This window comes from Theropithecus gelada, chromosome 1 (genome assembly GCF_003255815.1).
Source record: "Theropithecus gelada isolate Dixy chromosome 1, Tgel_1.0, whole genome shotgun sequence".
NCBI classification, from domain to species: Eukaryota; Metazoa; Chordata; class Mammalia; order Primates; family Cercopithecidae; genus Theropithecus; species Theropithecus gelada.
In genome coordinates, this window is record NC_037668.1 from 120,860,276 (window position 1) to 120,884,415 (window position 24,140).

At 39.2% G+C, this 24,140-nt stretch overlaps 1 protein-coding gene across 2 annotated transcripts in view; it reads right to left on the minus strand.

Annotated features, from left to right (window-relative positions):
* EVI5 (ecotropic viral integration site 5) overlaps positions 1 to 24,140 on the minus strand; it is a 279,600-nt gene that overhangs the window by 157,037 nt on the left and 98,423 nt on the right. For both annotated transcript variants that reach the window (XM_025357086.1, XM_025357079.1), the window contains exons 7-10: positions 22,625 to 22,768; positions 21,607 to 21,696; positions 21,108 to 21,205; positions 2,938 to 2,998 (exon numbers count right to left, since the gene is read on the minus strand). In XM_025357086.1, coding sequence (XP_025212871.1) covers positions 2,938 to 2,998; positions 21,108 to 21,205; positions 21,607 to 21,696; positions 22,625 to 22,768 — 393 coding nt within the window. The remainder of the gene's footprint in view (positions 1 to 2,937; positions 2,999 to 21,107; positions 21,206 to 21,606; positions 21,697 to 22,624; positions 22,769 to 24,140) is intronic.

Genomic DNA, 24,140 nt, shown 5'->3' on the forward strand with positions numbered 1-24,140 from the left:
AGCAAACCACCATGGCACGTGTATACCTATGTAACAAAACTGCGTGTTCTGCACATGTATCCCAGAACTTAAAGTATTAAAAAAAAAAAAAAGTATTCAGTTGAAAAAAAAAATCAGACACCCCTAAATATAAAGTTTAAAAAACTACAGTCATTCAAAAGTTGTTTTGGTTTTTATATTTTGTGGAATTGGGGAGTGAAGAAAGACATGAAAATGGTGTAAGAAAGAATTACATGGAAACAATATTATACAAAGAGAACAGACTACCTTTGAGATCAGCACTTTATTTACCTGATGTGTTCCATTAACTTTCTAAACTCTTTTTCCCAGATTCTTCTCTATAGACAATTTTATGCCAACTGCCTGAGACATATGGAGCTAGATTCAAAAGCATTTCTTTAGGAATATGAACTATAACTTTCCCCAAAAAACAAAGTATAGAAAATACTGCAAATGGCTGGGCGTGGTAGCTCATGCCCGTAATCCCAGTGCTTTGGGAGGCCAAGGCAGGCGGATTTCCTGAGTTCAGGAGTTCGAGACCAGCCTGGGCAACATGGTGAAACCCTGTCTCTACCAAAAATACAAAAAATTAGCTGGGCATGGTGGCATGCACCTGTAGTCCCAGCTACTTAGAAGGCTGAGGTGGGAGGATCGCTTGAACGTGGGATGTCAAGGCTGCAAATGAGCCAAGATTGTGCCACTGCACTCCAGCTTGAGTGACAGAGGGAAGGGGAGGGGAGGGGAGGGGGTGGGGGGGAGTGAAGGGGAGGGGAGAGGAGAGGAAAGCAAAGGAGAAAAAAGAAAAGTAAAGACTGCAGGTATAGGTGAAAGTCTCCTAAAAATCTGTTTTCTGAAAATGCCTTTTGGTATTCATACATTCATGTACTTAATTTTATAAGAAACCCCTTCAAGAGTAAGGATTGTCCATAGAACTGTGATTTTTTTTTTTTTTCAATAACATAGTGTGGTGAAATGAACAGGATGGCTTCCCCATCCTCAGATTCTTGATTTGCAGTTCCGAATATTTGTAGTACGTGAAAACCCATACTCTCTCCTCACTCATCATGATGACATACTTTTTACTTTCAGTAAAAGTACCCTTATTCATGGTACCTAAAAGAAAAGCAAATAGGGCCAGGCGCGGTGGCTCACGCCTATAATCCCAGCACTTCGGGAGGCCAAGGCGGGTGGATCACAAGGTCAGGAGATCGAGACCATCCTGGCTAACCCGGCGAAACCCTGTCTCTACTAAAAATACAAAAAATTAGCCAGGCGTGGTGGCAGGCACCTGTAGTCCCAGCTACGTGGGAGGCTGAGGCAGGAGAATGGGGTGAACCCAGGAGGTGGAGCTTGCAGTGAGCGGAGATCGTGCCACTGCACTCCAGCCTGGGAGACAGCGCAAGACTTCATCTCAAAAAAAAAAAAAAAGAAAAAGAAAAAAGAAAAGCAAATAGTAGAGCAGCAGTTGGGTGACAGAATAAAAAATAAATTAAAAAAAATAAAAAAAAGAAGGGAAAAACATCCACATGGGTCTTTTCTCTCTATATTAAAAATGTGGATGTATCTATTTCCATTTGATAAGGTTTGGCGATAGAAATGGGAATAGAACCTCTAGAAAAGGGAGGACAGAGTTGGTAAGAGAGAGTTAACATAAGAAAACTGGAGAGACTGTCTCCTAGAGGCTTTTGAGTAGGACCAAGGAAGGAGAGAGTGTTAGTTTAACAGAACCCATTCCCTTGTAAAAGGAGAAAAATAAGGTGGTCATATAATGTCTTGCCAGGTCCAAGTCAAAAATCAGACACATTCAAACATGAAGTTTAAAAAGCGAGGAGAAGGCCGGGCGCGGTGGCTCAAGCCTGTAATCCTAGCACTTTGGGAGGCCCAGACGGGCTGATCACGAGGTCAGGAGATCGAGACCATCCTGGCTAACACGGTGAAACCCCGTCTCTACTAAAAAATACAAAAAACTAGCTGGGCGAGGTGGCGGGCGCCTGTAGTCCCAGCTACTCGGGAGGCTGAGGCAGGAGAATGGCGTAAACCCGGGAGGCGGAGCTTGCAGTGAGCTGAGATCCGGCCACTGCACTCCAGCCTGGGCGACAGAGCGAGACTCTGTCTCAAAAAAAAAAAAAAAAAAGGGAGGAGGGAGTCACTCCATTAAAATTATTTTACTTTTAACCCTTTTCTCCAGGGGCTTTGGGGGTGGAAGAGAATAAAGAGATTAGAAATTGAATTGGCCAATCACTAAGCTCTTTGACTCATGCTTCCACTTATCATCCCCATCCTACAATATCAGCATAAAAGGCAACACAATTTTTCTCAAGTCCCAGCTCCAAGAGTGCCAAAGACCCTCAACTCAAGAATTCCTTGGTTTATGGGGGCAGGAGGGAACAAATTCTATATTTTTAGGGTACATATAGGGTATTCACATGCCCTTTGAATTGAAAATCTCCTTGATTTTCTGGAGAGAAGTAGTTCAAAAGTATAACCCTTGCTTAGAGAAGAAAAAGTCAAATCAGTCAAAGCTTCTGTAGCTCCAGAGCAACCACAATTAGTTCTAGTGTAATATGTGCTCTATTTAACGTTTGCCTAAGATTATACTCTTGTTGGTCTCAGCATAGAAAGTGTTATTACAGATTGTCTTCTCTGCAACTTTAAAAAACATGCTTAATGGAAAGATAATTATCTTCTCCATGGAAGTGTTTTCTCCTGATGAGCCACCAACAAATCTAGAAAAAGGGAAAGAGCTTGCTCTCCTTCACACTGGAATGAAAGCCACTTCAGTCGCATTATTCTACTTTTTTGAAATGTCTATTTTTAACTATAATCTAGTAGGATGGTAAACACATTTATGAATATAAGAAGTATAAACTTTAGACATCTACTGTCTAATAATTGATTTCAATCAATCAGTACTTTAAAAAGCCCCAAAATGCTTACTTTAATTTCAACTTGCTCTTCCATTTCTTTCGTTTTTATTGTAGTGTATTCCTTTTCAAGCCTAAGAAAGGAAAAAAAAGAGTTAAAGGTAATGTTTTCATTCAAAAGTAGTTATTAAATTACAAAATTTAAAACTACATATGAACATAAAATACAATTTATTTAGTTTCCTCTAGCTTGTAACTTGGAGATATTTGATGTGAGAAAAATCATGTAGCTTCATGAGTTCTTATTAAAAACTCACTTTACAAATGACAAAAATAAAAATCACACAAAAAGAAAATTTAGAAAATGAAATGTATAAATCACAAAATACAACTGAGTTTACGATTCTATTCAGCTCTAAACTTACAAATGAAGCATCTATTCTTTTTCCTCAAATTAAAACACACCTGTAGGTTCAACTGGGTCTTAACTTAAAAATCCTGGTACCAACATGGACTTTTTTTTTTTTTTTTTTTTTTGAGACGGAGTCTCGCTCTGTCTCCCAGGCTTGAGTGCAGTGGCCAGATCTTGGCTCACTGCAAGTTCCACCTCCCAGGTTTACACCATTCTCCTGCCTCAGCCTCCCGAGTAGCTGGGACTACAGGCGCCTGACACCTCGTCCGGCTAGTTTTTTTGTATTTTTTTAGTAGAGACGGGGTTTCACCGTGTTAGCCAGGATGGTCTCGATCTGACCTCGTGATCTGCCCGTCTCGGCCTCCCAAAGTGACTTTAAAAACTTTAATGAGGGAAAGAGGACAACTCTTCCTTACAGAAGAATTTCAATTAATAGACATAGGAGGAACAAGGTAAAGATAAAAATCACCTTTAGAATTCCACAGTAATAACCACTGCGGGAGGAAACACTAATGGATGCTAAAGTTAGTGGGTGCAAGTTTTAAGCATAGTCTCAAATTATTACTCCTAAAATATTTCGTGTTAAAGGAAAATACTAAATTTATAGTACAGAATCCTAGCAGACTGCACCTGAACTGATTAAGGTTACCATCACCAGTAATACATACTGACATCATGCATCCTTGTTAAGATGTACTGAGTTAAGTGAATTAACACAGGAACAGAAAACCAAAACCCATGTTCTCCCTCACAACTAGGAGCTAAACACTGGGTACTCAGGGACATAAAGATAGGAACAACAGACACTGAGGACTAACAGAAGGGGAAGGGAAGGAGGAGGACAAGGGCTGAAAAACTAACCGTTGGGTACTATGCTTGCTATCTGGGTGATGGGATCATTCATATATCAAACCTCAGCATCATGCAATATGCCCATGAAATAAATATGTGCATGTACCCCCTGAATTTAAAATAAAGGTCAAAATTATTTAAAAATAAAAATAATTTAAAACATGACACTGGGCACAGTAGATCATGCCTCTAATCCCAGCACTTTGGGGGGCCCAAGTGGGCCAACTGCTTGAGGCCTGGAGTTCAAGACCAGCCTGGGCAACATGGTGAAACCCAGTCTCTACAAAAAATACAAATTAGCCAGGTGCAGTGGGTGCATGCCTGTAGTTGCAGGTACTCAGAGGCTGAGGTGGGGGGATTGCTTGAGCCGGGGAGGTCAAGGTTGCAGTGAGCAATGATCAAGCCACTGCACTCCAGCCTGGGAAACAGAGCGGGACCCTTCCCCCCAATCCCCCCAAAGTGATAAACCATTAAAAAAAAAAAAAGATGTACTGAAAAGGGCGTATCACCTCTGTGATCTGTCACTGACTGGAGGAGAGTAAGCATGATATGCAATTCTACTGTAAGTCTAAAATTACCTTTATAAAAATGTATAGGCCACACAAAAATTAGTACCACCAAATTTTTTTATCTTGCTCTTGACAAAAAATATTAATACCAAGTTTACTTCAAATGTAAACCAGACTAGGCTCCAAATAACTTATAGCTGCTTTCAAAAATAAAATTCTCCCTCAAAGGACAGAAATCTATTACTTATCTCATTTAGCTCACAACAACTTTTTAATATAAGTTGTTATACCCACTCTGAGGTTTAGAAAGCTTGAGAAACTTCTGTATGGTCACAGCTTTGACTGCTACATTACTCTGTCTCTCACTAAAGTGTATCTTAAAACAGGGGTCCGCAACCCTTGGGCAGTGGACCAATACCAGTCTGTGGCCTGTTAGGAACTGGGTCACACAGCAGTAGGTGGACGGCAGGCAAGTGAACATCATTGCCTGAGCTCTGCCTCCTGTCAGATCAGTGGCAGCATTAGATTCTCATAGGAGTGCAAACTCTATTGTGAATTGTGCATGCTGGGGATCTAGGTTGTGCGCTCCTTATGAGAATCTCATGGCTGATGATCTGACGTGAGGTGGAACAGTTTCAACCTGAAGCCATACCTGCAGCCTCCATAAGTGGATATATGGTTTTCCATGAAAGCAGTCCCTAGTGCCAAAAAGGCTGGAGATCACTGTCTTAAAAGACTATAAGATAGCTGAAAGAATTTATTAAAGACTCCAAAGAGCTGCAAGACATTTTGAACAGCTGCACTATTAAGTTTATAGCCTTCACAAATGACTACTCTGAAGTAGTTATCATGATGCATTATGTAAAAACATCACTCATTTACACACCTAAAAATAAACCCTACTTATTTCACTCCACTGATAGTGTTTTTTAATAAACTTAATTTTTTAAAAAAAGTATTGTTTACAAAAAGACTGTGAAGATAGTACAGATATTCCATGTATCCCATCCCAGTTTCCCCTATTATTAATATGTTACAGTAGTATGGTACATTCCAGCCCAGGCAACAGAGCGAGACTCCGTCTCAAAAAAAAAAAAAAATAACAAACCAATATTAACATATTGCTGTTACCTAAAGCCCATGACAGTTTTGAGGAGAACTTTGACAGTTTTGAGGAGTACTGGTCAGGTATTTTGTAGTTATCATTATGTGATCTTCAAATGGGACCATTATGTCCTTCAAATGGGATTTGTCTCATGTTTTTCTCATGATTATACTGGGGTTATTGGGTTTTCAGGAGGAACACCACAGAAGTAAATGCCATTTTCATTACCTCATACTAAGGGTACAAACTATCGACAGAACATCACTACTGATGTTGACCTTGATCACCTGGCTGAAGCAGTACATACCAGGTTTCTCCACTGTAAAGTTATTTGTTCCCCCTTCACTGACAGTGCTTTTAGACCCGCATTATAGTTTGTCTAAATCACTAGAAAATACTCATAATTGTTCTTTCTATGGCCAGTTTCATAACTCAATGTTTTCTATTCACTATTAACAGAGGGATCTTTTCTTAAAATGTTGATTTGGATCATGCCACACCCAGAGTGTCCATGGTTACTCATTACCTTCAGACTAAATTTCAAACGCTTACAAAAAAGTAATCAAAGCTCTCTGGAGAAATAGCTCATTACTGCGCAGGAGCCAAGCAGGTATAAGTGGAACCTGGAACATTTTGTTGCCCTAAAGAAATGAAATTCCCAAAGAATAACGGGAAAAATATCCAAAGAACAATGCACCCAGCTTGCAAGGGTTCCCACTGGACAAAGCAGGGACAATTTAATAGTAATGGATTATAGCTCACTGAATAAAATAATTCATGAATTCACACTGATGTAAATAAATGAATAAATAAATGAGGGTGAAGGGAAAGCTCTTCCTTACAGTAGAATGCTGATTAATAAATGAAGAACGAGGGAGTGTAGGAAAATCATAAATGGATACAAAACTGGTATGGTGAAGTTTGGTAAAGAAAGAGGTTACTACAGCCAGGCGCAGTGGCTCACGCCTGTAATCCCAGCACTTTCGGAGGTGAAGCGGGCGGATCATGAGGTCAGGAGATCGAGACCATCCTGGCTAACACAGTGAAACCCCATCTCTACTAAAGATACAAAACATCAGCCGGGCATGGTGGTGGGCGCCTGTAGCCCCAGCTACTCGGGAGGCTGAGGCAGCAGAATGGTGTGAACCTGGGAAGTGGAGCTTGCAGTGAGCCGAGATCGCACTGCTGCACTTCAGCCTGGGCGACAGAGCGAGACTCCGTCTCAAAAAATTAAAAAAAAAAAAAGAAAGAGGTTACTACATAATCTCAAAGTAGCCTGCCACAAATTACCTATTACAAAAGGGGAAATAACTTTACAGTAGTAAAATCTGGCAGACATCACCTTAATCAAGTGACCAAAGCTAACATTACCAGTTTTGAGAGAAAGCAATATCATATGTATCATATGGTGAACCGAGAAGATATAATATCAGGGGTATACCTGCCAAAAATGCACAACCTGAATCTAATCCTGGGGAAATTCCAGAAAAACTCAAACTTCGAGATTTTCTACAAAATAATTGGCCTGTACATTCTTTAAATATATCAGAAACACAAAGACTGAGGAAATGTGTCAGATTAAAGAAAACCAAATAGGTGTTAACACCTAAATCCTACACATGATCCTAGAACGGACCCTGGATGGAAGGGTGGGGAGATAGTTATACAGCATATTATTGTAACTGGTGATAAAATCTGAACATACACTGTGGATTAGATAATAATATTGTATCTATTAGGTTGGTCGAAAAGTAACTGTGGGTTTTGCCGTTGAAAGTAATGCAAAAATTGCAATTACTTTTGCACCAACCTAATATAATTTCCTTGTTTTGATTAACTACTGGGCTTATGTTAAAGGAGAGAAAAGTAGTTGTTCATAGGAAGTACACATTCAAATATTCATGGATAAAAGGCACAATATCTAAATTTACTCTCAAATGGACCTCCCCCAAAATGGGAATGGATTTTACATACATACATACACATACACACACACACACACACACACACACACACAACATTTACATACGCATATGGAGGAGAGAGGATAATAAAGCAAATGGGATGAAATGTAAATAATTGCTGAGTCTTGGTAAAGAGTATATCAGACCCCTGGTACTATATTTGTAACTTTTTTATAAGTTTAAAAGTAAACCAACATAAAAATTCACCAAAAAAAGTCAAAGGCTAAGACTCAACTCTTACAACTTTTATGTGGTAAAGGAACCTCTGAGCCTTTGTACTTATTACCGTTCTTCTCAAAATGCCCTCCTTCTCTTCACCTGGCCAACCTTTATTACAGCAGAGAGTAAAATTTTTAACACCAGATCATGTCACTTTTCTCAAAATCCTCTACTGGCTTCCCTTCAGATGTGGAAAAAGTCTGGCCCACGAGGAGGACAATAACCAACAAAACGTTTGACAGTAACGAAAACGTGCTAGATCTGTATTGTCCAATAGAGTAGCCATTAGCCATATGTGACTAATTAGCACTTGAAATATAACTGATGAAATAAATTTTTAATCACATTTAGACTAAATAGCCACATGTGGGTAATGGCTACCACAGTAGATGGCACGGCTTTAAATACCCCAGCCCCCTACCATGTTTCTGACCTCACTGCTCACCACACTCCTATTTGCCTACGCTACTCCAGTCCCATCGGTTTTCTTCCTTTTCGTTTTTTGCAGAGATGGGGTTTTACTATGTTGCCCAGGCTGGTCTCAAACTCCTGGGCTCAATGGATCTTCCCACCTCAGCCTCTCAAAGTGCTGGGATTATAGGTGTGAGCCACTGTGCCCGGCCTCTCACCAGTTTTCTATCCCTTGAATGTATCAATCACATTCTTGCCTCAGTCTTTACATTTACTGTTATCTTACTGTAGGATATACTTCCCCCAGATAATCCCATGACTCCCACTCTTACTTCCCTCTGGTGTCGGCTCAAATAGTACCTTATCAGCCTGTGAGCCCTATCTCTGCATGCCCTGGTCTAAAAGAGTGCCCATCTCTCCATGTCCTTTATCTGGCTTTGTTTTCTTCATGGCACTTTCACTGATGGATGTTACGCTGTATATCTTTCTATGTCAGTCTTCTGTATTTCAGTAAGTTCCATATCAGCAGGGATTTTCTGTTGCAGTCATAATTTAACCCTAGCAATTAGAAACAAAGGTCTTCAGCCAGTCATGGTGGCTCATGCCTGTAATCCCAGTACTTTCGGAGGCCGAGGCAGGTGGATCACCCGAGGTCAGGAATTTGAGACCAGCCTGGCCAACATAGTGAAACCCAGTCTGTACTAAAAATACAAAAAAAAAAAATTAGCTGGACATGGTGGCATGCGTCTGTAGTCCCAGCTACTCAGGAGGCTGAGGTTTGAACCTTGGAGGCGGAGGTTGCAATGAGCCGAGATTGCACTGTTGCACTCCAGCCTGAGGGACAGAGCAAGACTCCAACTCAAAAAAAAGAAAAAGAAAGAAACCAAGGTCTCCAAAATTGTACTCAGGTATCATCTCCTTCAGAGAACTACCTGAAACTTCCTCCTCTGCCATCATCCTTGCCATGTCTATGGTCTTATTTTTCTGCTCATGTATCTGCTAAAAGAATGTTTCCTCATATACATTTTAAAGACTTCTAAATTTTGTTTTATCTCAAGTGTAAATATAGTTAAAAAGGACATACCATTGTAATTTATATGTACTTTAAAATTTTTCCACTGCAACTTAAGTGACATTTATCTTATTTATGGACAACGTCCACTCTAGGACCTAACTGGCAAAGGCAGTCGTTATTATTAAACCAATGAGCCAAATTATATTTAATTCCTCTCATTAAAGTGTTGCGTTCACTTTTCAATTCAAATAAACATGAATTAATAATTGGTCCCATAATTACAATTCTACTTCTGAATTCTAATTGTAAGAAAGATAAAGCAGGCTTGCCAAACATTTCTCAGCTGGATGAAAACAGAAACCCAAATTAGAAATTAGAAAAATTCCATTTTTCGGATGGGCTTCCAAGATGGCCAAATATGAACAGCTCCGGTCTGCAGCTCCCGACGAGACTGACACAGAAGACAGGGAATTTCTGCATTTCCAACTGAGATACCTAGTTCATCTCACTGGCACCGGTTGGACACTGGGTGCACCCCACAGAGGGCAAGCAGAAGCAGGGTGGGGCGTCGCCTCACCCGGGAAGCACAAGGGGTCGGGGGGATTTCCATTTCCTAGCCAAGGCAGACCATAACAGACTATAGTTGGAGAAACTGTACACTCCTACACTCCTGAGCAAATACTGAGCTTTTCCCACAGTCTTAGCAACCAGCAGACTAGGAGATACCATCCGGTGCCTGGCTTGGCGGGTCCCACGCTCATGGAGCCTTGCTCACTTCTAGCACAGAAGTATGAGATCGACATTCAAGGCTGCAGCCTGGTGGTGGGAGAGGCGTCCACCATTGCTGAGGCTTGAGTAGCTCAGAGTGTAAACAAAGAGGCCTGGAAGCACGAACTGGGCAGAGACCACCACAGCACAGAAAGGCCTACTGCCTCTATAGATTCCTCCTCTGCGGACAGGGCATAGAACAAAAGGCAGCAGACAGCTTCTCCAGACGTAAATGTTCCCATCTCACAGCTCTGAAGAGAGCAGTGGTTCTCTCAGCATGGCGTTTGAGCTCCAAGAATGGACGGACTGCTTCCTCAAGTGGGTCCCTGACTCCCATGTAGCTTGACTGGGAAACACTTCCCAGTAGGGGACGACAGACACCTCAAACAGGCGGGTGCCCCTCTGGGATGAAGCTTCCAGAGGAAGGATTGGGCAGCAATATTTGCTGTTCTGCAGCCTCTGCTGGTGATACCCAGGTCTGGAGTGGACCTCCAGCAAACTCCAACAGATCTGCATCTGAAGGGTCTGTTAGAAGAAAAACTAACAAAGAGAAAGAAATAGCATCAACATCAACAAAAAGGACTTCCACGCCAAAACCCCATCCGTAGGTCACCAACATCACAGACCAAAGGTAGATAAAACCACAAAGATAAGGAGAAACCAGAGAAGCTGAAAATTCCATAACATAGAGCACCTCTTCTCCTCCAAAGGATCGCAGCTCCTCGCCAGCAAGAGAACAAAATTGGACGGAGAATGAGTTTGACAAGTTGACAGAAGTAGGTTTCAGAAGGTCGGTAATAACAAACTTCTCTGAGCTAAAGGACCATGTTCTAACCCATCACAAGGAAGCTAAAACCTTGAAAAAAAGGTTAGATGATTGGCTAACTAGAGTGTAGAGAAGACCTTAAATGACCTGATGAAGCTGAAAAACATGGCACAAGAACTTCATGACACATGCACAAGCTTCAATAGCTGATTCAATCAAGTGGAAGAAAGCAACTGAAGATCAAATTAATGAAATAAAAAGAGAAGACAGATTAGAGAAAAAAGGAGTGAAAAGAAATGAACACAGCCTCCAAGACATACAAGACTATGTGAAAAGACCAAACATACATTTGATTGGTGTACCAGAAAGTGACAGGGACAACGGAACCAAGTTAGAAAACACTCTTCACGATATTATCCAAGAGAACTTCCCTAATCTAGCAAGGTAGGACAACATTCAAGTTGAGGAAATACAGAGACCACCACAAAGATACTCCTTGAAAAGAGCAATTCTAAGACACATAAAATGTCAGATTCACCAAGGTTGAAATAAAGGAAAAAAAATGTTAAGGGCAGCCACAGAGAAGGGTCGGGTTACTTACAAAGGGAAGCCCATCAGACTAATAGTGGATCTCCAGGAATAAACCCTACAAGCCAGAAGAGAGTTGGGTCCCACATTCAACATTCTTAAAGAAAATAACTTTCAACCCAGAATCACATATCCAGCCAAACTAAGCTTCAGAAGTGAAGGAGAAATAAAATCTTTTACAGACAAGGAAATGCTGAGAGATTTTGTCACCACCAGGCCTGCCTTACAAGAGCTCCTGAAGGAGGCACGAAACATTGAAAGGAGCAACTGGTACCATCCACCACAAAAACATGCCAAATTGTAAAGACCAGTGACACTATGAAGAAACTGTATCAATTAACGGGCAAAATAACCAGCTAACATCACAATGATGACAGGATCAAATTTAAACATAACAATATTAACCTTAAATGTAAAAGGGCTAAATGCCCCAATTAAAAGATACAGACTGGCAAATTAGATAACAGTCAAGACCCATCGGTGTGCTGTATTCAGGAGACCCATCTCACGTGCAAAGATGCACACAGGCTCAAAATAAAGGGATGGAGGAAGATCTATCAAGCAAATGGAAAGCAAAAAAAGGAGGGGTGGCAATCCTAGTCTCTGATAAAACAGACTTTAAACCAACAAAGATCAAAAGAGACAAAGAAGGCCACTACATAATGGTAAAGAGATCAATTCAGCAAGAGCTAACTATCCTAAATATATATGCACCCAATACAGGAGCACCCAGATTCATAAAGCAAGTCCTTAAGAGACCTACAAAGAGACTTAGATTCCCACACAATAATAATGGGAGACTTTAACACTCCACTGTCAATATTAGACAGATCAACAAGACAGAAGGTTAACAAGGATATCCAGGACTTGAACTCAGCTCTGGACCAAGCAGACCTACTAGATATCTACAGAACTCTCCACCCCAAATCAACAGAATATACATTCCTCTCAGCACCACACTGCACTTACTCTAAAATTGACCACGTGATTGGTAGTAAACACTCCTCAGCAAATGTAAAAGAACAGGAATCACAATAAACTGTCTCTCAGACCACAGTGCAGTCAAATTAGAACTCAGGATTAAGAAACTCACTCAAAACTGCACAACTACATGGAAACTGAGCAACCTGCTCCTGAATGATTACTGAGTAAATACTAAAATGAAGGCAGAAATAAAGATGTTCTTTGAAATCAATGAGAACAAAGATACAATGTACCAGAATCTCTGGGACACATTTAAAGCAGTGCATTCAGGGAAATTTATAGCACTAAATGCCCACTAGAGAAAGCAGAAAAGATCTAAATTCAACACACTAACACCACAATTAAAAGAACTAGAGAAGCAAGAGCAAACAAATTCAAAAGCTAGCAGAAGGCAAGAAATAACTAAGATCAGAGCAGAACTGAAGGAGACAGAGACATAAAACACCCTTCAAAACATCAATGAATTCAGGAGCTGGTTTTTTGAAGAGATTAACAAAATAGACCGCTAGCAAGACTAATAAAGAAGGAAAGAGAGAAGAATCAAATAGATGCAATAAAAAATGATAAAGGGGATATCACCACCGATCCCACAGATATACAAACTACCATCAGAGAATACTATAAACACCTTTATGCAAATAAACTAGAAAATCTCGGAGAAATGAATAAAATTCTGGAAACATACACGCTCCCAAGACAAAACCAGGAAGAAGTAGAATCTCTGAATAGACCAATTAACAGGTTCTGAAACTGAGGCAATAACCAACAGCCTACCAACCAAAAAAAGTCCAGGACCAGATGGATTCACAGCCAAATTCTTCCAGAGGTACAAAAAAGAGCTTGTACCATTCCTTCTGAAACTATTTCAATCAATAGAAAAAGAGGGAATCCTCCCTAATTCATTTTATGAGGCCAGCATCATCCTGATACCAAAGCCTGGTAGAGACACAACAAAAAAAGAGAATTTTAGGCCAATACCCCTGATGAACATTGATGTGAAAATCCTCAATAAAATATTGGCAAACCGAATCCAGCAGCACATCAAAAAGCTTATCCACCATGATCAAGTCAGATTCATCCCTGGGATGCAAGGCTGGTTTAACATACGCAAATCAATAAACGTAATCCATCACATAACCAGAACCAATGACAAAAAACACATGATTATCTCAATAGATGCAGAAAAGGCCTTTGACAAAAGTCAACAGCCTTCATGCTAAAAACTCTCAATAAATTTGGTATTGATGGAACATATCTCAAAATAATAAGAGCTATTTATAACAAACCCACAGCCAATATCATACTGAATGGGCAAAAGCTGGAAGCATTCCCTTTGAAAACTGGCACAAGACAGGGATGCCCTCTCTCACCACTCCTATTCAAAGCAGTGTTAGAAGTTCTGGCCAGGGCAATCTGGCAAGAGAAAGAAATAAAGGGTATCCAATCAGGAAAAGAGGAAGTGAAATTGTCCCTGTTTGCAGATGACATGGTTGTATATTTAGAAAACCCCATCGTCTCAGCCCAAAATCTCCTTAAGCTGATAAGCAACTTCAGCAAAGTCTCAGGATACAAAATCAATGTGCAAAAATCACAAGTGTTTCCATACACCAATAATAGAGAGCCAACAAATCATGAGTGAACTCACATTAACAATTGCTACAAAGAGAATAAAATACCTAGGAATCCAACTTGCAAGGGATGTGAAGGACCTCTTCAAGGAGAACTACAAATCACTGCTCAACAAAATAAGAAGACACAAACAAATGGAAGAACATTCCATGCTCATGAAGGGAAGAATCAATATTCTGAAAATGGCCATACTGCCCAAGGTAATTTATAGATTCACTGCTATCCCCATCAAGTTACCACTGACTTTCTTCACAGAATTGGAAAAAACTAAAGTTCATATGGAACCAAAACAGAGCCCACATAGCCAAGACAATCCTAAGCAAAAGAACAAACCTGGAGGCATCATGCTACCTGACTTCAAACTATACTACAAGGCTACAATAACCAAAACAGCATGGTACTGGTACCAAAACAGAGATATAGACCAATGGAACAGAACAGAGGCCTCAGAAATAACACCACACATCTACAACCATCTGATCTTTGACAAACCTGACGAAAACAAAATATGGGAAAAGGATTCCCTATTTAATAAATGATGTTGGGAAAACTGGCTAGCCATATGTAGAAAGCTGGAACTGGATCCCTTCCTTACACCATATACCAAAATTAACTCAGGATGGATTAAAGACTTAAATGTAAGATCTGACACCATAAAAACTCTAGAAGAAAACCTAGGCAGTACCATTCAGGACATAGGCATGGGCAAAGACTTCCTGACTAGAACACCAAAAGCAATGGCAACAAAAGCCTAAACAGACAAATGGGATCTAATTAAACTAAAGAGCTTCTGCACAGCACAAGAAACTATCATCAGAGTGAACAGGCAACCTGGGAGAAAATCTTTGCAATCTACCCATCTGACGAAGGGCTAATATTCAGAATCTACAAAGAACTCAAACAAATTTACAAGAAAAAAACAAACAACCCCATCAAAAAGTGGGCAAAGGATATGAACAAATACTTCTCAAAAGAAGACATTTATGCAGCCAACAGACATATGAAAAAATGCTTATCATCACTGGTCATCAGAGAATGCAAATCAAAACCACAATGATACACCATCTCATGCCAGTTAGAATGGCAATCATTAAAGTCAGAAAACAACAGATGCTGGAGAGAATGTGAAGAAATAGGGATGCTTTTATACTGTTGGTGGGACTGTAAACTAGTTCAACCATTGTAGAAGACAGTGTGGCAATTCCTCAAGGATCTAGAACTAGAAATACCATTTGACCCAGCAATCCCATTACTGGGTATATACCCAAAGGATTATAAATTATGCTATTATAAAGACACATGCAAATGTATGTTTATTGCAGCACTATTCACAATAGCAAAGACTTGGAACCAACCTAAATGTCCATCAATGATAGACTGGATTAAGAAAATGTGGCACATATATACCATGGAATACTATGCAGCCATAATAAAGGATGGGTTCATGTCCTTTGCAGGGACATGGATGAAGCTGGAAACCACGATTCTAAGCAAACTAGGACAAGGACAGAAAAACCAAACACCATATGTTCTCACTCATAGGTGGGAGCTGAACAAAACCTGTACGTTGTGCACATGTACCCTAGAACTTAAAGTATAATAATAATAGTAATAAAGAAAACTTCCACTTTTCTTGCTTTGCTCTCTCAGGGGATACTCCCTCATGAGCAAGTCATTCTGAAACTGTTCTTTTTGTTTAGAGCTGCAGAGATTTTTTATAAACTAAAGTAATGTACCATAGTAAGATCTAGATTGGCTGACAGGTTTTCCTTCCTTCCTTTAATAAAGTGGGAGAAGGCATGCTGTAAAAGGGAAGGTGCGAAGGAGAACCAAGGCACCTCTACTACAGAAATGTTATCAGACAGATAAACTGTAGGAAAGAATATGGATAGAAATTGAAAATCTACTTAACTAAGCTCTGAACATTTTCCTGACACCCAGCAGACTGTGTATGCCAGTTTGAAGACATACGGGTTAGGTATCTCTAACATATAATTTTAATAATCTGTTATATATTTGCATGAAATAAACCATTTACTTTTCTGTGCTGCCACCCTCCAACCAACAGGAAGCTTGAGTATTTTTGAGAGGTACGTCCAATTGTGAGTTTATTATATATTCCAAGACTGATACTTGGTAGAAATGAACAAGACTTATCTTTTAATACTGACAAAAGATTACAACCCAGATTACAAACAACTAGCAACCACTAAGAAGTCAAAGCAGTATGAAGTAGACACTGCAAGAGAAAAGGGAGGAAAAAAAAATAGAAGAAAAACATGAAGCCAATAAACGTATGAAAAGATGCTAACTCTTATTAACAATCAGGGAAATGTAAATTAAGTAGAAAATGAGACATTTTATACTGGCCACAATGAGAACTCATACACTGCTAGGTTAGACTATAAATTAGTGTCAGTTTGGCAAAATTTTGTGATGCTGAACACAGCTTACTTTGCAATGTTAAAGCATTCTGAATACAAGCCTGCAAGCCCTTAATAATGCCCCCTGTGATTGATAAAAATTAAGCAGATTGGCAAAAATTAAGAATAACCAAGCACTGATGACAAAGTAGAACAATGAGACCATTTTTTTAGACAGGGTCTCACTCTGTCACTCAGGCTGGAGTGCAGTGGCACAATCGTGGATCACTGCAGCCAGGACTGCCCAGGCTCAAGTGATCCTCCCACCTTGGCCTCTTGAGTAGCTAGGACCACAGGTGTGCTGGTGCCACCACACCCAGCTAATTTTTGTATTTTTTTGTAGAGACAAAGTTTCACCATGTTGCCCAGGCTGGTCTCAAACTCCTAGGCGCAAACAATCTGCCTGCCTCAGCCTCCCAAAGTGAAAGGACTACAGGTGTTAACCACCGCACCTGGCCACAATAAGAACTCATATACTGCTGGGTTAGACTATAAACTAGTGTCACTTCGGCAAAATTTTGTGATGTTCAACACAACTTACTTTGCAACATTAAAACATTCTGAATATAGGCCTGTAAGTCCTTAATAATGCCCCCTGAAAAAGAATAGACTAATTCAAAAGAATACCATTCCCACTAACTCTTTTCTCTGGAATTTGGTAATTAAAGGGACTAATGAAGTTTTTTTGTTTTGTTTAAGAGAGAGGGTCTTACTCTGTCACCCAGGCTGGAGTGCAGTGCTGTGATCATAGCTCACTGCAGCCTCCAACTCCAGACTCAAGCCATCTTCCCACCTCAGCCTATGGAGAAGCCAGGACTACAGGCACCTGGTTAGCTTTTTTTATTTCTTGCAGAGATGGGGTCTCGCTATGTTGCCCAGGTTGGTCTCAAACTCCCAGGCTCAAGTGATCCTCTTGCCTGGGCCTCCCAAAGTGCTGGTATTGTGGGTGTGAGCCATCATGCCTGGCTGAAATAATGAAGTGTTTATATGTGTTTCCAGTAGAATGAAGTTAGCTGCAGTTAAAGAAGAAAAGGTTATGAAGAAAGCTGACTGATAAAAGAAAGAAGAATGACATTTTAAAAATCATGCTTTTGTTATCCTAAATGAAACAATTTAACATGAAAAGTATCCCCAGTGATACTTTTTTTTTTGGAGACAGAGTCTCACTCTGTTGCCAAGGCTGAAGTACAGTGACGCAATCACAGCTCACTGCATCCTTGACTTCTCAAGTGATTCTCCCAACTTAGTCTCTTGAGTAGCTGGAACTAAAGGTGCACACCACCACACCTGGCTAATTTTTGGTCTTTTTTTTTTTTCTTTCCTTTAGAGACAGGATTTCACCATGTTACCTAGGCTGGTCTTGAATTCCTGGCCTCAAGTGATCTGCCTACCTCGGCCTCCCAAAGTACTGGGATTACAGGTGTGAGCCACTGTGCCTGGCCCTCAATAATACTTTTGAGCAGACTGAGTCAAGAGGTGAAAAGTCATAAGGAACTGGATATTCTTACGATGCCAAAATACTAACTTACAAAGTACTTACTAGGTGCCAAGAGGGCCATCACAGCTATTATAATAAAGAAATCTGTCATTACCTTAATCTAGTCATCAATCATGGCATCTCTAATAACAGTGAGACAGACATTATACATCTTTTAAGATGAATAAAGTACATGGTATCACCTATTAAGTACTCTTGCCAGAAATGTTCATGCTTAATTAGATTAAGTCTTCACATTAGCTCCCAGTTTATAGAAAACACAAGAGATACAGAAGTTAAATGAGATGACAAGGAAATAATCAGATGAATCCTTCAGGTTTGATATTCTCCGTAAAACTGACTTGGTCTCTTCAACAAGTCAATATATTAAAAAGGAAGATTGGAATAGGTAGTGCTGATCTAAATTTTTGAAAATGTAAGTGAACAACCGAATACAATGCAATCAGTGGCAAGGAAATTTTTGGCACAACTGAGAAAATGTGAACATAGACTGAGTATTAGGGAATATTATGGAATTACTGTTAAGTGGTGAAAGCAATGTGGTAAAGGAGGCAAATTACTTTATGGACATGAATGCTGACGTATTAAAGAGTAAAGTGTCACAATTTCTGAGCTTTACTTTGAAATACTTCCAAAAAAAAAATAAACGACAAAATATTAACAATATTTACTTTGAAATACTTTGAAAAAAATAAATATGACAAAATATTAACAATTGTTAAATGCAGACAATAAGCAATGGATATTTATTATTCTATTTTTCTGTATGTCTGAAAATTTTCCCAAGTGAAAAAAAGCAAATAGAATGTGACCTGTAGCTAATGAGTAAAATCTATTGTTTCCTTCACAGCTAAGCTTCATAAAAGGAAAATGAAATGCTATGTTGAGGAAGGTTTTATTTTGTTGCTTCTAAGTCAGAACTAAAAATTATTTTCTTAGATTGAAGAAAATGAAACAACAGAGAGAGAGAGATTGAAGATAGCGGACAGAAGGAATAGTTAATGGAGCAAGGAGCTGGAAGAGATGGAAATGAGTAACATCATGTATTCTGAATTAGCATTATAAAGGAAAAAAATACGTATTCTACAAGGAGAAGAAAAAGAACATAGCTAAGTCTACAAGCTGGAAGACAGCAAGTTTAGGAAGTTTGAAAATGATTGCTGAATTAGGAATAAGGTAATCTCGTGAGAATTAAGTATGGCAAAAAGGGGATGGGAGTTTGGGAAGAATGGTAAGGTTTGAAGTAACCACTGTGAGGAATCAGATAATTAATCAAAGCCAATATAAACACACATGGAAGGCCACTGGAAACATAATTTACTGTCAGCAATCTCAGTAACTATGCAACAACAATTGGCTACATGAATACAGGAAACAAAAGGGCAGAGGAAGTACAGTTGTTCATATCAGAAGAAGGCTTTTACACCTCAATCTAGAGATCTTGATAAAGCAGAATGGGGAGAGCATGAATAAGGAAGTGAAAGAACTAGGGGGCCAGAAATCTGATAAGTAAACAGGATTAATTGAAATTTCAGAAATGGATTGTACATATGACAAGATCTATACAAGGAGAATTAGTTACCAAGAAGGTTAAGGAACCTCATTCTCTATCAGACTTCTAAAGTAAAATAAATTCTCTGCCTGGCTAGTGTGAGTTCATTGTGGTTTTACCATGTGACAAAAATTGAGGTAATTCATTTTTATCAGTTACAAGGCACAGCAGCTTTTTGGTCTATATGATGTCTCCACATGATGGTAGTTATTTAAAATGTATCAACATGATGGTGCTTATTTAAAACATCACAAGCAACTTATTAATAATAAAAGTTGAAGCTAAAAAATTGGCTCAGCTTGCTTTTGTCAATTAGAGCTAACTTTTTAATTTTTTTTAAAGAGATAAGGTATCACTATGTTACCTAGGCTGATTGTGAACTCCTGAGCTCAAGCAATCCTCCTGCTTCAGCCTCCCGAGTAGCTGGGACTACACATCATTTGTGCATGGAAAAGCTAACTAATTTTAATAACAAAATTCTCACTCATATTTAAATATACTTTGTGGAGTAGGAATATCCATGGGAGTAGTATGTTGTACATGTTAATGTAATTTCATATTGCAGCAGAAAAGAAACTGCTAACTGCTAGCATACAGTATTGTTTTCATTTCAAAGCATTTTATGCCATAGAAAGTACATGACCACAGGTTAAGAATTAAGTGCTGGAAGCTAGAGAAATCATGGCTATTATTTTAATTAATACACTCAATCTGTTTCAAAAATAAAACTAATGAGCCAAGACTGTTTATTTTGAACTTTTAGGACATGCATACCAAAAAAAGCTTCATTAGAAAGTAGCACAATAAATAAAATTTGAACAGGTGCAGCGGCTAACATCTGTAATCCCCACATTTTAGGAGGTTGAGATGGGAGGATCACTTGAGCCCAGGGGTTCGAGACCAGCCTGGGCAACACAGTGAGACTCTGTCTCTATAAAAACATTTTTTAAATTAGCCAGGCATGGTGGTGTGCACCTGTAGTACACCTGTACTTTAGTAGAGACAGGGTACTTCCCGTACTTAGGAAGCTGATGTGGGAGGACCACTTGAATCCAGGATTTCAAGGCTACAGTGAGCAGCCATGATCACACCACTGTACTCCAGCATGGGTGACAGAGCAAAGGCCTGTCTCTAAAATAAATAAATAAATTTTTAAGTTCTCCATCCATACCTCATGTCTATCTTGCTGGTTATGCTAATTTTGAACTTAAGTGACACTCTGGGGTCAAACTAAGAGGAAAAGAATGTCAATGAATGGGACCACACCAGAAAAGTGGTTTCAAAAATAACAGCATCCTCATATATGTATATCCATTCCAGGCTCCTAATTCTAGTCAACAGGTAAAAGGAGGAAAGTTTTAAAGGTAGTACATGCTAGTCCCACGCACCACTATTAAAAGCAGTATATTCTAATATTAGCTTTATGTTATAATGAAACTAATACCACCAAAAAAAATAAAACAGTTCTATAACCTAAGGAGGAAAACTGTATCACTAGAATGTTTTGCAACTTCCACTGAATTTCCAACAAAAATATAAAATACTTACTTTTTCATTTTCTTTGAGTTGTATTTGACTTGGTAAGCTGCTTGGATTAGCTTGTCTGGGACACCGTCAAACTGATGTGGAATGACCTTTTGAAAGTGCTAAGATACAATAAAAGAAAAATATAAGAATGACTTAAGTGCTGTTAATAGTGAAATCCAAAGACATTCAAGAAATTATGGGCTGGGCATGGTGGCTCATGCTTGTAATCGAAGCACTTTGGGAGGCTGAGGCAGGTGGATCACTTCAGGTCAGGAGTTCAAGACCAGCCTGGCCAACGTGGTGAAACCCTGTTTCTACCAAAAATACAAAACTTAGCCGGGTATAGTGGTGCACGCTTGTAATTCCAGCTACATAGGAGGCTGAGGCGGGGGAAGGATCACTTGAACCTGGGAGGTGGAGGTTGCAGTGAGCCGAGATCATGCCACTGCACTCCAGCCTGGGCAGCAGAGTGAAACCCTGTCTCAAAAACAAAAAAAAAAAAAAGGAATTATGAACTTACCTGTAACATCCCTTCCATGTCAAGTTGCATCAGTTCTGCCTGATTCATCTGAAGAAGTGCTAATCCTACACGAAACACTATTTCTAAACCCTGAGGAAACAAATTAAATAAATCTAAATTTATCTTACTCTTCCATCAACAAAAACAAGTCATTTGAAATAATACTAAGGTAAGCATTTAGGGATCTAAACTAGAGGCTGGTAAACATTTTCTGTCAAGAGTCAGAAAGCAAATATTTTAGATTTGATGGGCTATACTGTCTGTCAAAATTACTCAGCTCTGTCACTACAACCCCAAAGCAGACATACACAACACATAAATAAATGGGCAGGGTTGTGTTCTAGGAAAACTTTATAAAAAACAGGTGTGGAAGAACAGATTTGGCACAAAAATCTGTCCATCTGATTGGGACATGAATCACAGTTGGCCAACTGTGATCTGAACTAATTTAGATAGGTAATACAAATTGATTTTCCCAAGATGTAATTAATAGCAACACTGAGTTCACAGACTAGAAAATAAAGGATTACCTCTATGTACTACTGACAAAAGGACAATAACCTGCAATGTGTTCAGAGAATAGAAGAAACATGCTTATTACTTCTCACTCTTTGGATGACAGATGCATTGCAACAATTTTAACTGTAAGACAAATATTTTACCTCTCACAAACTTTCACTGTATTAGTTAGGAGGTGATAAAGAGGTATGGTTAACAGTGTAGGCTCCAAACTGCCTATGTTTGAATCCTTGTTACAACACCACTTATGTATTGTGTGTCCACAGACAGGCTACTTAACCTTTCTCTAAGTCTCAACTTCCTCATCTATCATCTAACAAATGGAATAAAAACAGTATCTACCTGATAGGGTTATTACAAGGTTTAAATGGGATTATCCATGTAACCAGTTTTGCATGGGACACATGGCTTTCCTTCATTGCTCTCCTCATTGCCCTGCTCTCACTAACTCAGTGACCCCTTTGCTCAGCTCCTGCTCTTTGTCTGCCCATTAGCTTACCTCAGACATAAAGATATCAAATATCCTTGTTGCAATTGGTAGTGGAAAAGTTGTAAGAAAGATAGTCAGAAACCAGGATGATGCATACATTGAGGTATGAAAACTCTGAGATTGAAAATGTACAAAGAGCTCTGGAAGATGCTCCTAAAGAGAAGAAAACAGTTAGTTATAACACAGTAAAACTGAGTATTTCAAATTAGATCATTATATTTATACTAGATCAGCCTATACCAAACACAAAGATTAGATCAAGCATCATATGGAAAACGTAAGACATAGAATTTGAAACATTTGGGACAGTGGCTAGTATCTAGGAAAGAAAGAAGGGGAAAAGAATGCGAAGTTGGAATTTTGAGTATAACATTTAATTTATTAATAAAAAGAAACCAATAAAAGTTTTATATTTGTTTAATCCTGTTGGTGGATACAAGAGTGACTGATATTTTCTATACTTTTCTATCAACTATAATATTTCAAAAAGACGTTTAAAAAGAAAAGAAATGTCATGTTAAAATACTTTCAGGCACTATGTACCATTGATCATTCTTACCTTCCTAAAGAATAGGAAAAATACTCAAAATACAGATGTTTCAGCAAGTCTAGTAATTCAAAACATAAATAAGACTTTCTTTTTTTTTTTTTTTTTTTTTGAGACAGGGTCTCACTCTGTCACTCAGGCTAGGGTACAGTGGTGTCATCTTGGCTCACTGCAACCTCTGCCTCCCAAGCTGAAGCAATCCTCCCAAGCTGAAGCAATCCTCTCATCTCAGCCTCCCAGGCAGCTGGGACTACAGGTGCACACCACCATACCCAGCTAATTTTTTTTATTTTTAGCAGAGACAAGGTTTTGCCATGTTGCCCAGGCTGGTCTCAAACTCCTAGGCTCAAGTGATCTGTCCACCTCAGCCTCCTAAAGTGCTGGGATTAGAGGCATGGGCCACTGCATCCAGCCATAAATTACACATTAATTGAAAAATATAACATTAAGAGAGTTTAAGGCTGCTAAAAACAAGCTTACTATTTCAGAAAAGAATTAATTATTTTTCTTGTAAATTTGTTGGAGTTCTTTGTAGGTTCTGGATATTAGCCCTTTGTCAGATGAGTAGATTGCAAAAATTTTCTCCCATTCTGTAGGTTGCCTGTTCACTCTGATGGTAGTTTCTTTTGCTGTGCAGAAGCTCTTTAGTTTAATGAGATCCCATTTGTCAATTTTGGCTTTTGCTGCCGTTGCTTTTGGTGTTAAAAAACAAACAACCCCATCAAAAAGTGGGCAAAGGATATGAATAGACATTTCTCAAAAGAAGACATTCATACAGCCAACAAACACATGAAAAAATGCTCATCATCACTGGCCATCAGAGAAATGCAAATCAAAACCACAATGAGATACCATCTCACACCAGTTAGAATGGCGATCATTCAAAAGTCAGGAAACAACAGGTGCTGGAGAAGATGTGGAGAAATAGGAACACTTTTACACTGTTGGTGGGATTGTAAACTAGTTCAACCATTATGG